This window comes from Rhea pennata, chromosome 11 (assembly GCF_028389875.1).
Source record: "Rhea pennata isolate bPtePen1 chromosome 11, bPtePen1.pri, whole genome shotgun sequence".
NCBI lineage: Eukaryota > Metazoa > Chordata > Aves > Rheiformes > Rheidae > Rhea > Rhea pennata.
The window spans coordinates 15,964,137-15,978,479 of record NC_084673.1 but is presented as its reverse complement, the minus strand read 5'-3'; the positions used below and the strand labels follow the sequence as shown (position 1 = coordinate 15,978,479).

Below are 14,343 nucleotides of genomic sequence, written 5' to 3'. Positions count from 1 at the left end.
GGCACAGAGGTTGTTGGGGCGAATGTCCACAGCATACCCTGGTGTCCAGGTGGTCCCAGAGCTCCAAAACAAGTCTAGCATTGGCCCCTTTACCTTTTGCTGTGTCTTCCCTTGTCTCCATTTTTAGCACTGCCGTTCTTTCCACCTCTGCTGATCATTGCATGTCTTCAAGTACGACATTAGTCTTAAGGTGTTACACATTTGTTGTTGCGTAGTTGCCTCCTCTAAACCTGATGCCTGGGTCTGAGAGTGCGCCCACTGATTTAGGATGTAAAGCATTTATCTGGAACTTGCTTTATCAAAGCTCCAAGGTTTCCCTTAGCAGCTTTCTTTGAGAAGATGCTTTGTGCATCACTGGTTTGTTCTTTGAGAAGAAAGAAACTGCCATATCGGATGACAAAGCTGCCCTGTATTTAATAGTAGCAGATGCTGAAAAACTCTGTTGCTGAAAACAACGTGCTGATCTCTGGGGGTCATTCTGTTTCCCATGAGCTGCTATAAACTGTGATGCAAGTGGTGAAAGGCTGCACAGCTGACTGTGAAAATAGGCCATCCTACTAGACATTGCTATGCATGACACTTCTTTTTATTAATTCTTTTAAATCCTTTGCCTCAAATAAGGCACTAAATTTCATGGGATAATTATCTCTTTCTTTTCTGAAAGCATTTTCTTTTATTGGAAGCTTTAAATTTCCTTGATCTTCTGTTACAAGATAGGATAAACAGAAGCGACTGTAACTCCAATTACTTTACATGCTTTTATTATTTCTGCCTTTTTTCATTTTCTCCCTAACACATACAGTAATAATATGAGTCTACCCAAGTTTTTCTTAACAATGCTACAGGTGTTTAGTGAATAATAAAATTCAACACTTTTTCAAAGGAAAAAATGGAGAAAAAATAAAGCAAAGCCTGGTAAAAATATATTTTGTAGCTTTTGAAGACAAATTGGAGACAAAGAACCTGCATAAATATTCCATAAACATTTATTAAAAGATTTTCCTGGTAAAGTATAGTAACACTTCTCATCATTGTAGTAAGGTTTCGCAGCCTGGGTCTTAATCCAAAGAATGCATCCAAATTAATAGATGGGGCAAGGTGAAGCCTACTCATTAAACCCCTACAGAGAGAAGTCAATCAGCAAGAGGAGAGGTGACTTGACAGAAGTGTCCATATTTCTTTCTTGTGAATCTTGTTAATCTAAAAAACTTGCAACTAAAATTCCATCTAAAAACTGTAGGCCCCAAAAGCCTACAGTTCTGCCTGGATATAGCATCTGAGGTGATTTAATACATAGTCTGGCTGGCATTAGTTGTCCACAATAATTCTCTTTTGAAAGATTATCTATATTTAATAAGAGATTTTTAGTTTAAGAATATAATGGATTGCCTTGAGTTTTATTACAATAACATATAAAATCCACTCCATGATAATTCATGTTGCTAGGGTTATGCTGTGCTGCAGTAGCTCACTGTGCATGAGTGGTCAGATTGGTCAGGGAATATTAATTGGTTGTGGACTGCGAGCTTTTGGTGCTCTGGCTTCAGGTTGACAAGAATGATAGCTTTCATTTGCATGCGAAGTCTCCAGCTGTCCTTTCAAGATGGATGATGGGATCTGGCTTCATCTGTCACCACTTCTTTACTTTTTTATAAGAAAGAAAGAAAAAAAGAATGAAGAAAGCCAAAAGATAAAATGTCATAAAATGTTCTCTGCAGATCTCCTTGAAATGAAGGGTAACTTTAAGCATCTTCTTTCTACTCAAAGATCAAGAGAAACATTCTGAGTAAAAATGAAATTATATGTCCTTTGTATTAAATACACTTAGGTCATTAAATAAAGCACACTTCATTTGAGATTTTAATGAATTATATTGAGGGAAAATGTAATTTATATTTAGTGACAATTTATTATTGTCTTTTTTTTTCTATTTCACACAAAATCCATGCTTGCTTCATAAATAAAGGCTCCATGATCCACATTTAGGAAAAAAATAAAGTGATCATGCATAATCATATCCAACCTGTGAAATTTAGAAATACGTTGGAAAGAAGGGTGTGTTGGCAACTGTAGGAGTAAGATAATTTGACAGCATCAGTGTGATGACACCCCTGCCAAAACTGAATTCTCCCGCTTTCCAGCACCCACCTTGTAATGCCCCTAATGACAGTGCCTGCAGTAACCCATCCTATCAGTGCCACTGAGCACATTAGTGTTTCACATCAAGAGATGCATAATTTGCAGCTGCCACTGGTATTTAACAGGGATATTGCAGTACTGCTAATGTTCAGCCCTATCTTAATAGGGCTTGTGAAGGGAACCTGAGGGGATAATGTCATCTGTACCTCAGTAATCTGCAGTCTATGAGTTGCTATTGTTTCCATCCTAATTAACCGGAGTCCTCCCAAGTCATATTCTGTTGCGTGTGTTCCACCAAAACCTCACTGTTCAATTTCTATAGGTCTAAATGATTTGATTGCTTCTTAAGCAGAAGGGAAGAAGGTCCTCCACAAATCTGCATACTAGAGGATGCAAAAACCAAACAAAATCCAGTTCATTATTTGTACACTTACTTTTCTTAATATTTCCATGAGTTCCACAGAGTTTGTCTAGTACCTGATGCTCCTGCTCTTTTCTAAAGCAGTTTGTCTGTCTACATGGACAGCGATGGCATCTTAAGTACAGTAGCTGAAGGCATTTTAGGTGAGAAGGCTGGCAGCTAGATTTCTCACCCAGTGAGGATTTCCCACACAGAACGGCGAGCTGCTGTCGCCGGCGTGAAGCAGGCTGCCCTGTGCCTCGAGGGCCGTGCCTGCAGCAGAAGCTCTTCAGTCCGGCGCAGCTCTCCTCTTAAGATTTTTGACTGCTCTCGAAGTCAAGGGTGCTGCAGTGAGGCCCAGCCTCTTCTTGGTGCCAGGAATGTGGCCTCTCAAACACGAGTCTGTTTCAAGTCATCAAGGACTTAAGGGGTTCAACTCAAAACCGCCAGTAATAAACCGAGACCATCTGAGTGTCTAAAAAAAAATCGTTTGCTTTTGAAGCTGTATTTCAGCATAGAGACAGCGTCTTCCTTGAAACTGTGATTGCATTATCCCCCTTTCTGTGTCATAAAAAGAATTAATTTGACAAATTGCAATTGTTTATTGCTAATACAAAAATGTTAAACTCCTTCTTGCGGAAAATTGTCCCACAGAGGCAGACCAAACAGTATATTAAAGCATTCTAGATCCTAGGTAGAGCTTGCAAAAAGCGAAGTGGTGGTAGTGGAAGGGCATGCGTGTGGCTGGTATATCATTTCACCCTGTTGTCCCAAAAGATGCATTTCCTGCTTGAATAGTAATAAATAGAGAAAACCTCTCTGTCACTAGATAATGACTCCTGGCTTCCACGCGAGCTCCGAGACGTTTATTGAGAATAAGTGTTCTGTGTTTACTTTCAAAGCTGGAGATATTTATCCTTTGACAACATTTTGTTACAATGGCTTTATTTCTCTTACAGCAAATGACGGATGTAGGTGTAATCACTTTGTCAGCTCGGTATTGCTGTGGTGAAGGAAAGGCAGCACGATCGCTGAATGCTGAGTAACTGTTTTGACTGACGAGTGGAGCAGGCTACAATACGGCGAATCGGGGAGCAGTGTCTCCATGTAAACAGAGCTTTGCCGAGCCACGTTTTTACGAATGAGTTAGCTTCCATGGTTCTCCATGGCTCCTCACCTTGTGTGGTAATTTACCACTGTGCCCAGAAAATGGAAAGTTATCAGTTCGATCTGGTAGCAGGACTTGCTGATGAACATGTGTTAGAGGTGCAGTCCACAGAGGCTACTGCCTTCTTACAGGTCCAGCTGTGAACACTTGGGTCTTTAGACAAGCTTTTAACTGCAAGTCCACAATCCAGTCCCTGGCAGCTAAGACCGTAGCTGTCACATCCATGTTTACGTGTGCGCAATGGGCTCTCACATTTGCTGAGGTGTAAGCAGCAACATAAAAGACAAAGCAGCAGTAGATCAGGCCTGAAGCGTTCTAGTGTCAGCCGTCAGGAAATCTCTTGGCACAAGCTGGGATTTCAGATGAGCTGAAGAGCGTTAGGTACGTCCTTCCAAACGGTGTAATGCTGAGTTTCACTTAGCAACATGTGCCCTGTAGTTAACATATTGATTTAGCATTTCACACAGTTAGTTCCGTTTCATCTATAGTGTGAATATTGCAACGTCATTGCCAAGATTTTTAGATGCCAGAAAGATCAAAGCCATGCCTGGAAGCATGTGTATTTGAACTAGAAGTGAACAAAAGCTTAACGGTGGGTCAGAGCTAGTTAAGATTAAGGATTTGGCATGCTGTTATTTGCCCCGGAGGATGTTATTCAAACAAGTCAGTTCTGCTGTCGAAAAGTTAGCCAAATTCTTGATTGAATGACACTGGAGGCTATATATTAATTAATGGTGGGGAAATACCAGGTTCTTTGATTTGAGGAAGTAGGTTGTCTTATAATTGTCTCATAGAAGATTTGAAACAGTTTCTTTAGATTCCTTGTGTTCTGCTTCATATTTGGATAATTGTTCCTATTATAGCAAATTACATGAACAAATGTCCGGGTGATATATCAACAGCAAAATTATAGAATAGCAAATATATTTTGATTCTCATCACAACATGCAGAAAAGTCACTATCCACCCTAAAGAGGAAGAAGACGACTCTTCCCTGGCATTTGAAGAGTTCTTAACCACATGTAAATTAGCATTTTTAGTCTCCTGTCTTCATTTGCTTTAGAAATGTCTAAAGAGCTAACTAGTCTGGAAAATATTCTGGCTGTGCTGAGTCACAAGAAAGGTGCCTTGTAGTTGTAAGCAGCTGGATTTCAATGCATGCACCTCATGCTGCCTGGTTTCAGCAGCTGGCAGTGATTCCAGTGCTTGGAGCACAGGGAATCCCTACGGGCTTAGGGTATGCCTTTGCATGGCACTTGAAGAAGATGCTCTGCATTAACTTCAGAAGCTGCTTCTAGCTATACCACCCCAAAATTACAGTAAGAGACCTGCCTTCATGGTAGCAGCAGCCTGAGTTGTGCCTCCCCACAGCTGGTGGTGGTTAGGGGTGGTTGCTTTAAAAGACGCCCAGCTGGAACTGGGGGAGCTTTGGAAGGAGTGCTGTGAGGCTGCCGTGGTGGCAAGGTAGGAGACAGTGTATGGGAACAATGTTGCCTCCACTTGCTGATTTTTGAGAGAGAGAATTCTTACTTAGAGGCCTAGTAATTCTTCTGTCTGGTTATTATTACTTATCTTGGTCTCAAGGCTGTTTGTTTTCTTTGCTTCTATGTGCTTTTTTTTTTTCCAAGAAAGCTCCTTAGTGTGTCAGACTTGTGTTTGGATATGGAATTTGAGACTTCTGAAACAGTAAGGCTGTGGTGGGGAAAAAAAGGAAAAAGCAGCTCTGTGTCCCTGCAGTGCATTGGCACTTATGGGCAGAGGCTCTTTTTTTGCCTCAGGGCTGTTTTCTTCTCCAGTTGGTCTGTGGGTAATTAGATGTTGTCCCTATGCAGCAATCCTAATCTCCCTGTTGGCTAAAGATCACTGTGTAAGCAACTGTAGAGTCCAAATCTTTTGCAGGGCTCTCCTCTGCTTTCCTGAGACACTTCTGGGACAGTGTGTTGTTTCTGTATGTGAAAAGGGGGGAATAAAGGTAGCATGTGTTGTGAGAGAGAAAGTGCACCTGGATGAACAGCTGCAGAAGAGCAAATCAGTGTATTAATTTGTAAAAGATTGCCTTTAATTTTCTTGAGGGAAAAGTTCTATGTCAAATGTTTTAGATGAAAATTTCTTGCAGCTGAGAATATTTTGCACCATCTTATTGTTGAGAAAGGACCAAAAGTGAATTTTGGCAGGTGAATAGGTAATCTCATGCCTGACCTCTAAAGTAAGGAATGGCTCTTGTGTCCTGTAAACACATATGACATTGAAAAGCCAACAAGCCACTGCTATCTAGACTCAAAAATCCCTTTTGGGCTGTTTCAGCTCCTACATAAAGAGCTCTGACAGGCTGCCAGTTCATTAGGATGATTACCCTACAAGAACAATATGGCATGATGTAACTACTGAGAATTTGACACTCATGAGCATACTTAAAAAAAAACATTCCAAGGCTGCAGGTAAAGCAAGGAGGAGGAAGGGGAAACCCTGCTCAAATTGGGTTGTGAAGGGTGCAGGTGTGAATGAGCTATGAAAGAGCATTAACGAAGAAAAGCCTGAACCTGCTGTAGAGCAGCATGGGTGCAGCTGCTCCAGCCGGCTTTCTCAGAGTCTTGCAGCGTGTGTGAAGTTAGAGTAGAATGTAGTACCAATGAAGAAAAGTAATAGTACAAGGTAAGCCTCAGTGTAGTAACACAAGTCTGAAAGACTAAGAAGAGAAGCAAAGTGAGGGTAATACACCAAAAGTGAAACTCTGCAGAGAGGTACAAGAGCCCATGCCCAGCTGGAATGTTTTGAATCAAGCCCATGAGGGAGCTGCAGCAAATAGCTGCAGTCCCCAGCAGCAATATGCTCTTTTCTCTATGCTGGACATCTGGGTACTACTGTTTTTAGACACAGGCCACTGTGTTACCCTATTAAGGAGGCTGAATCCTTCCTAAGCTGAAAAGTATTTGCTAGGGCTTTCCTGTCTTGTTCTGTTATGAAGTTACTGACCTCAGTTGTGCAGAGGCACTTATTGCAGAATATTGCTATGTTTGGACTACCTTTTCAGTAGTTCTTCTCTTGTCCCTTTCCAGGAGGCCTTCTGAGGAAGCCTGCCTAGAGAATATAAAAATCAATAAAGAAATCAAAACCAAAATTGCGGAAAAGCAGTATCAGGCTGTGACTGTAGTGATGAGGTTCCCCCTCAGCAGAGGCCAGGGATAGACCACAGTACATCTAGTCTTCTACCATAAGCAAAGAGAAAGCAGCAAATACTTTCAGCCAAAAGGCACTTCTTATGACTCCAGTGACTCTTATTATTAGCTTAGTATTTATTGACAGGGGTTTTCCAGTGAGGAGTTGGAATATAAGAAAAGCAAAGTTCCAATACACAGCAAATGAAAAATCTGTACTGAAAATGAACTATCACCCTCTTGTCTCCCCCCCCCCCCCCATGAAATTTTATGGATATCAGAGCATTAGGATTTTCTGGAGAATGGACTGTTTTCCTGGAATATTGGGAATGAACTTTGGTCAAAGGAGGGGTGAACTTTAGTTAAGAAACTTACTGTTTGACTTAAGCACTTGTGGAGGAGCTCTTGAAGTATTATCTATCTCTGCTTGCATGCAATGAGATTTTATGAGGAAGAGCCTCTTAAAAGCTTTCAGCAGTTTAAAACCATACATTGCTTAAATAAGTGGAATGTCCTCCAGAGTTCCTTGGGTTTGATGCCTAAAACTCTTAGGAATTTTCAACTTTGGTTAGAATTGAAATTCCTTTAAAAGGAAGTAGTTAAACCATACTTCTGTGTGTAGATAGGCATTACTTTCTTCTTACCCTCTAATGACATTCAGAGGACTTAAGTGCGTTAGCACAGAAAATTAATTATTTGTTCTTGCCAGAAAATTTCTACTCACCAGCTAATCCCCAAATAATGTGATTGTACAGGTGGCCCTGGTGTTGCCTCTGTGTCAGTCTTGTGACTTGGCGTTGGATGAGCGTTTTTTTCACTGCTGTGTTCTTGTCAACAGAATTCCCTATTTATCTCTCATTCTGAGCCCTGCCTGTGGTTTTAGTATTATTAGCCTGCTGCTTAAGTCACTTGAGAGATTCCTGTGGTCTTCTCATGAGTAAACAGTACAAGGAATCCTTCTTAAAACACAAGTGGTTTTGATCTGAAAGGCTAACTACTGGCTGCTTGGTTACAGAAATGCGTATTTTGCGCTAAGCCAGGCATGACTGTCGGGTCACTGGCAGCGACCATTTCCATTTAAATGGAACTGAGGAAGTGGATTGTTGTGCTGAAAATCACTTAGAAGCTTAAAATAAGTGTCAACTGTAAAGCAAAATCGAATAGGTGCTGCTTTAATACAGTTCATCATTTGGACTTCTGGGAGACTTGAAGACTTTTCCTCAAACTATACGGTTGTGGCAGAATAATCCAGCTGTGAGAATGTTTGAACTTCCCCCCAGCCTTACACCACTGTTGTTTGGTAGCTGGTTCCCAGAGCCACGTTAGTGAAATTCATGGTTGCTGCTCCTCTGCTCCAGGCACTTGGCTGGCTTATTTTAAAGCCCTGCTGAGGGTGCGTTGAACCAGCAGCCGAGCTGAGGCTGGCACTGGGACGGGGGTCCTCGCGGTGCGGGGCAGGAACTCGCTCTGTTTGGTCCGGCCGCGTGGGCAGCGGTGGCCCGCAGCCTGAGCTAACAAAACTTGGAGTAGCCTCATTTCTTATCAAGCTAGGAGGCACAGAGGCTGCAGAGGCGATCAGGGCAGTTCTGGCTGAGTCTTACTGAAAAACACAGATTCAGTTTACAAACTCAGATCAAATAAGTCTTATCAGGGAATTTTAACTGAGAAATTTTTTAAGTAATTTTGAAATGTTTAATTTTCCTGAATTGTGGTGCTGGGTGCTATATTTGACAAGAACAGTTTCCTCCATCTCCAGGGATAGTTGGTGATTTGTTTCAAGCTAGTTCCAATTTATAAAAATCATTTATGAAGTCTGATCCTGAGTGCTCAAACTGCATTGTAAAGCTGTTTTCTGTAGCTGTACTTTTTAATGGTGGTATTGTGCATGGTCATAAGTTCTAGTGGCTCAAGCGGTCACCTGGGAAGGAGTGGGCTGGGGCTTTGCCTTCTGCTCTCAGAACAGCAAAATGTGGGAAGATAGATGGCAAAGCCTCCCACTGGAGGTTTTGAGAAGGGTGCATGTGAATTGAGTGGGAGTGTAAGCTAGGTGTGAAGCTGTTGGGACTCAGGCTGAACTCTGCAAGCTTTTTTTGGCATCTAAATACTAGATTTAACAAGCTTTAAGGTGTATCAGGACTGGTGGCGCTGGACTAGTTAGATTGATGTTTCAGATCAGTCAGGTACATTAGCTTTGCAAGATCAGTATCTACAGTGCTTGACCTAGATATGTATAGACTAGAATCAGAAATGGAGTTCAGTTTACTTTGAATAAAAATGTATCTCTTAAAATAGCCTGTTTCCTTCAAATCAGTAGGCCTCCACACCTTCAAGGAACACAGTACTGCATTGGCAGGGTAACAGCCAAAGTAGCAACATCATGTAATAAATGTTTACGTGCCATCAAGTGTGCAAACATTCAATTGCTTTCCTGGAAGAATTTTTCTTATCCAGTCATTTATCTCAATTTTTCCATCACATTTTTCTCACTTTCTTTTCTAGCTTTGCTCACGGACAAGCCTCCAAAGCCATTGTTCCCCATGGAGAACCAGCCGACTGTTATAGATGTCCAGCTGGGTAAGTCCTCTTCTGGGAATAATAGATCCTAAGCTTCCACTCTGGTAGCAGATGGGGGAAAATGGAAAGAAGCACGGAAGGTTTAGTGGCACTGTTACCTCATGCAAATCAATTCGTAACTTCTCATTTGTAACTGTAGAATTTACTGCCATGGCAATATAAGGCAATGAACTTCTGTAACATTGGGGAATGGCAGTACTAATTGGTTACACTGAGTATTAAATATAAAGTGCTGCTGCTCTTATTAATGTATGATTGATAGAAAACCACGTATCTATGTTGCTGCTGTATTGATCTATCGATGTTTGCCCTAAGACAAATATTCTCATAAAAGAAATGCTGATTCCCTTAAAAGCTATTGGAAAACAGTTCATTTTCAGTTTATCCTGAATGCTTACTAGAAAGGGCTTTTGACTAGAATGCTTGTATGCTTTTTTCACTCCTGTTACGCTTTCTCCTGTGATTGTGTATCTCTGAATCTCAGTTGACAGCCTATATTTCCACTCACAATGAGAAAGTCTGTTAGAGAGTTCTGCAGACTTTGGGAACTGTTGGGCATCTTGGTGCTGAGAGAAATGTTCAACTTTGAAGTTCCAGCAGTTTTCTCTGTGGCTTGAAAATAGATTTCTAATTTTGAGAGGCAGAATTGAAGTTATCGTTGAGGACTGGGGTATCACGAGTTTAAATGACAAGAGATGCATTGCAGATATCAATTATTTATTCTGTGCTGACTTTTTTTTTGTACCCAAGTTGGTCGGGCTTCAGTGCTGGAAAGGGTGGGTTTTTGTTTGTTTGTTTTAATGAAAGCAGGATCAGAATGAAAGATGCAAGTGGGCTGGTAACAGTGGTAAAGCCTTTCCTATGACACTCTGTGAGGTCCTACTTAAGCAAGCTGTAAAGACACATCCTTGGTAATCAGGTGCTTAATTTCGGCAAAGCACCTCAGACACGTAAATTACAGAAGCATTTAAAAATGGGGATTGAATTCTTGGATGAGATTGAATTGTGGCAAGCGTAAGAATCATTTGTGAGCTTAGCTAACTCTCATATGGCCAAGTTCACTCAGGAGTTGTAAGCTCTTGCGCAGAGAAGACAGCCATGGATCTGGGAAGTACCCAGTGCCAGATGAGTTCTGCAGACATACGCATACATGCGCGTGCGGGTTCACCTTCACAGGACTCGCATGCCTGTAGCTGAGTGCACAAATTGGCCATAAAAGAGGAAAATACAAAAAGGATCTGAGGCCCCATAATCATCACAGGCAACACAGGAGTTTTCTCCTTTTGGATCAGTCCAAAAGGCTGAATTTTGTCTCCAATTCCAGCTTCTTAAAAGGCAACTTTCTAATGATTTCCTTTGGGAGCAAGCTGTCCCTGCATGTGTCTGTGCAATAAAGGTACTAGAAGACTGCGTACCTTTGTTTCCTGCATTTTTATTCCATCTTCATTTCTTCTTCCAAGTCCCTCTGTTTCATTAGGACTGTCTTGTTTTTGTGCTGCATTTCTTCTTTCTCCCTACGTGAAAACATTTTGTTCTGCCTGATTAAAAAGAGACTTGATTTAAAATAAATAAATAAAATAAATAAATAAATAAAGCCCTTGCTCTCCTTGGAGATATGCCTCAGTAATAGGATTTTGGAAGATCTTTAGAGGCAAATATAAATCTTACATTTTTATATTCTAGCATGGAATCCATTAGTGTCTCCTAGGATCAGGGCATTTACATATGGCGATTATTTTTTTTTTCTGATGCAGTAATAAGTTTGCTTATTGCCACTAAACCATGTTCAGACGATGCTATAAGGTTAATATTTATGAAAGACCCTGAACTTCTTTCTGTAACGTTTCAGTTCATTGATTTACCTTTTGATTTTTAACTGGCAAAGAGTTAGAGCTAGCAACCTTTTGGGGAAGTACCCCCAGTTGGGGGAGTCCCCCACAGCGTCGGCCTGGGGGCCGCGCTGACCTACCGAGTTTGCCGCAGGCCCTGCGGATGTGCAGACGGGCAGCGTAGCAAAGGCGGTTGTTTGATAGCAGCTGGGTGATGGAGAAGGGGAAGTCCTGTGAGCAAGTTGTGGGTAAGGTTATCTGCTGTGAAACTATTTAAAAAAAACTTGCGAAGCTAGTAAGTAGCTCTGGAAGAGTACTGTTCCTCTGTACTTGGATAGAAACTTTGCCTTGATTCCTATCTGAAAGGGTTGCATGGAGTCAACCAGTGCGCCTGCTCTTCCTCAGTGGTCATGCAGGTGTGAGTGTGCCACTAAACTTCAAAAGAAATGGAGTTTAATCCATCTACTTGTTCTGAAGAGATTATTTTAGACTTCCGTTGGCAGACTAATCTTTAGAGACATGGTAGTCTTTGCTCTATAACCACAGCAAATTAATAGTTATTTACTGTTTTTTTTATCCTTAATGATTAGCACAATGAACGCGGTACCTTCCTAGACGTAGGCAGAGGCTTACTATTTAAGCAACTTCCTAGTTGATGTGATTGCAGACTTCAGTGTTCACCTTTTGGCTTCCTGCTTTTGTAGGAAGATTCAAATGAGAAGGGGTGTGTTCGATTCCTACTGCTGGTAGATAAAAGGGTCCCTTCAGGCTTCAAACATGGCCCAGAGCTTGTCTTGGTCGTCTTAGGTGGCATGAATGTATTTTTTTCCTTTTTCTTTAGAATTTGACAAAGATCCAATCTACTCTATCAAGCTTAGACAGAAGCAGAAACTGGAATTTCTCTTTCTTGTTTTCTATAGTTGCTCATGTTAGAGGTATGGAGATGAGGGGAGAGCATGTGCAAGAGAAGAGATGAGGAAGAGAACGAAAGAGCATCCCAGAGGACTAGAGGAATAGTCCAAAACAATTTCATTGTCACAGATGCTTTGCCAGGTCAGATAATCACTTCATCTCTGGGCAGACCTAGAAAATAACTTTTATTTTTCATTTGCTGCTTCCTTTTCACACACACTTTTATGTTTTATGGTTATTAGCACTGAGGCAGGGGGTAGCAATACTACTAGACTGCATAATACACAGCATGCTTAATCTTATTGTATCCTGGTTTGAACAAATAACTTATTCTATACAATATTTCCTGCAAATTCATCAGGTCAATCTTATAGTAGCATTTGCTTCCCGAAGAAGGTACCCCTTAAACCCAAATTTGAATGTATGAGCGAAAACATGGACAATCCCAAGTCTTGCTGCTGATGGTGGTTATTTGGTTCTGCCCAGGAGATGGTCTGATTTTAACGGAAGGCTCTTAAGGTTACATTTGAAGAGATCTGTACCATAACTCCTCGCTTTCTGTTCAAAAAATGTGACTTGTTTCCCATGTAAGGATATGAATGTGAATTTATTAAGCTTGTGCCAGTGTGATTCAAAGTAGTTATTGAAAGATCCTTATTTCTAGAGTGTTTGCTGCTTTGTTAGACCTTACGCAACCTAAGCGTGTGTGAATTGTTCGTGGCTTGTCACTGAGGCTACAGAACTCCCAAAGTGATTGGAAAAAGTAAAGACCAGTCAGATATACGGCCTGTGGTCTACAGGTTGTTGTGCAGTAAGTTTTAAAGCTCTATTGTCTGTGTCCAATGCAGCCATTTTGAATGTAAGTGGAGCATGCTGTGCTATCAATCTTATGATGGCTTGTTGGTGCATCGCTCTACTGATTTCTTAATTTATTTTTAAAATTCTTTTTTAGCTAGCTTTGTTCACTCTCTGTGCTTTGAGAACGTGGACAGAAAGATAACCTGTCTCTTGTGCTGCAGGCTGCCATGTGACTGCAGAGCAGGGCTCTCCTCCAAGCTAACTGCCTTGCACAATTCTGGCAGCATCAAGGAGCCAAAATCTGATTTATGTGTGGATAGTGGCAAACTTTCACGCTGCCCAGCAGCTCTCAGCTGGTATAAAAGCAACCTGGCAGGGCCATGGGCATTTAGGGAAGAGAGGAAGGAGAGTTGTGCTCTGCTGATTCTTGGCTGGACAAGGGTCACTAAGGATCTCTTAGAAGCTGTAGCTCGACTAGTCTGTGTATAAGTAGCTTCCAGAGTCATGGAACTAACCTGTGGCTGGTATCTTACAATTATGTGTTCCTTATAGTATCCAAAGGCCTAAAAATGTCCTATCTAAACAGGAGCTAATATTTTCTGTTCTATTAATTCCGTAACATAAGAGTAATTGCAATATTCAGTCTTTTCCTTGTGAATATTGAGTGGGAGTTAGATGAGACTAGAATGAATGTTTGCATGTCTCAGTGTATTAACTGAATATAAAATTTATGTACCATTTGTTTTTAAACTAGTTACCAGCTTTGTTTTCAGACATTTACTTAGAAATGTAGCGCAAGTGTTACTTAAACAAAACAATGAACATCTATGTTAATTCTTATCTAGAGAATTGAGCCAAGACCTGTGCCATAGTTCCTCCACACCTTCCAGGCATCCAGGGCTTTCCATTGCATCCATCTTTTCCCATAGATAAATTGGGAGATCCTCATTCTTCCCGTAGGTACCAACCCCCTATGCTATTTGCCTTCCTTCAAGAGATGAGAGACTGCGAGTGTAAATGACCAGAGACTCTGTACTGGAAAAATCAGTTGCTCCCAGCTGCACAGACTGCAACACCACAAGCCTTGTTCCTGCACAAAATGCTTGAAAGAGCAATTCTTGCTGGGGAATGGAGATCTGAAGATGCATTCTTTACGACCTGCCTTTCTCTGCAGCACAGGGTATAGGGCTCCACTGCTATTTCAGCCTTATGTGCTTGCACAATGGGAGGCAGGATTTGCATCTATTACGTTTTTTTTTAACTAATCTATAGGGAATATTAGAGACAATTTGTCTGACATTCAGCTTTAGAAGTAGTTCCTAAATACCCTAAGTGTATTACAGCTAATGCTTTGGTGCTAATTTGGTG

General features: G+C 41.2%; 1 protein-coding gene across 2 annotated transcripts in view; it reads left to right on the top strand.

The window, feature by feature from the left end:
- Window positions 1–14,343, top strand: part of IL1RAPL2 (interleukin 1 receptor accessory protein like 2) — a 376,004-nt gene that overhangs the window by 261,908 nt on the left and 99,753 nt on the right. For both annotated transcript variants that reach the window (XM_062584647.1, XM_062584648.1), the window contains one exon: window positions 9,362–9,436. In XM_062584647.1, coding sequence (XP_062440631.1) covers window positions 9,362–9,436 — 75 coding nt within the window. The remainder of the gene's footprint in view (window positions 1–9,361; window positions 9,437–14,343) is intronic.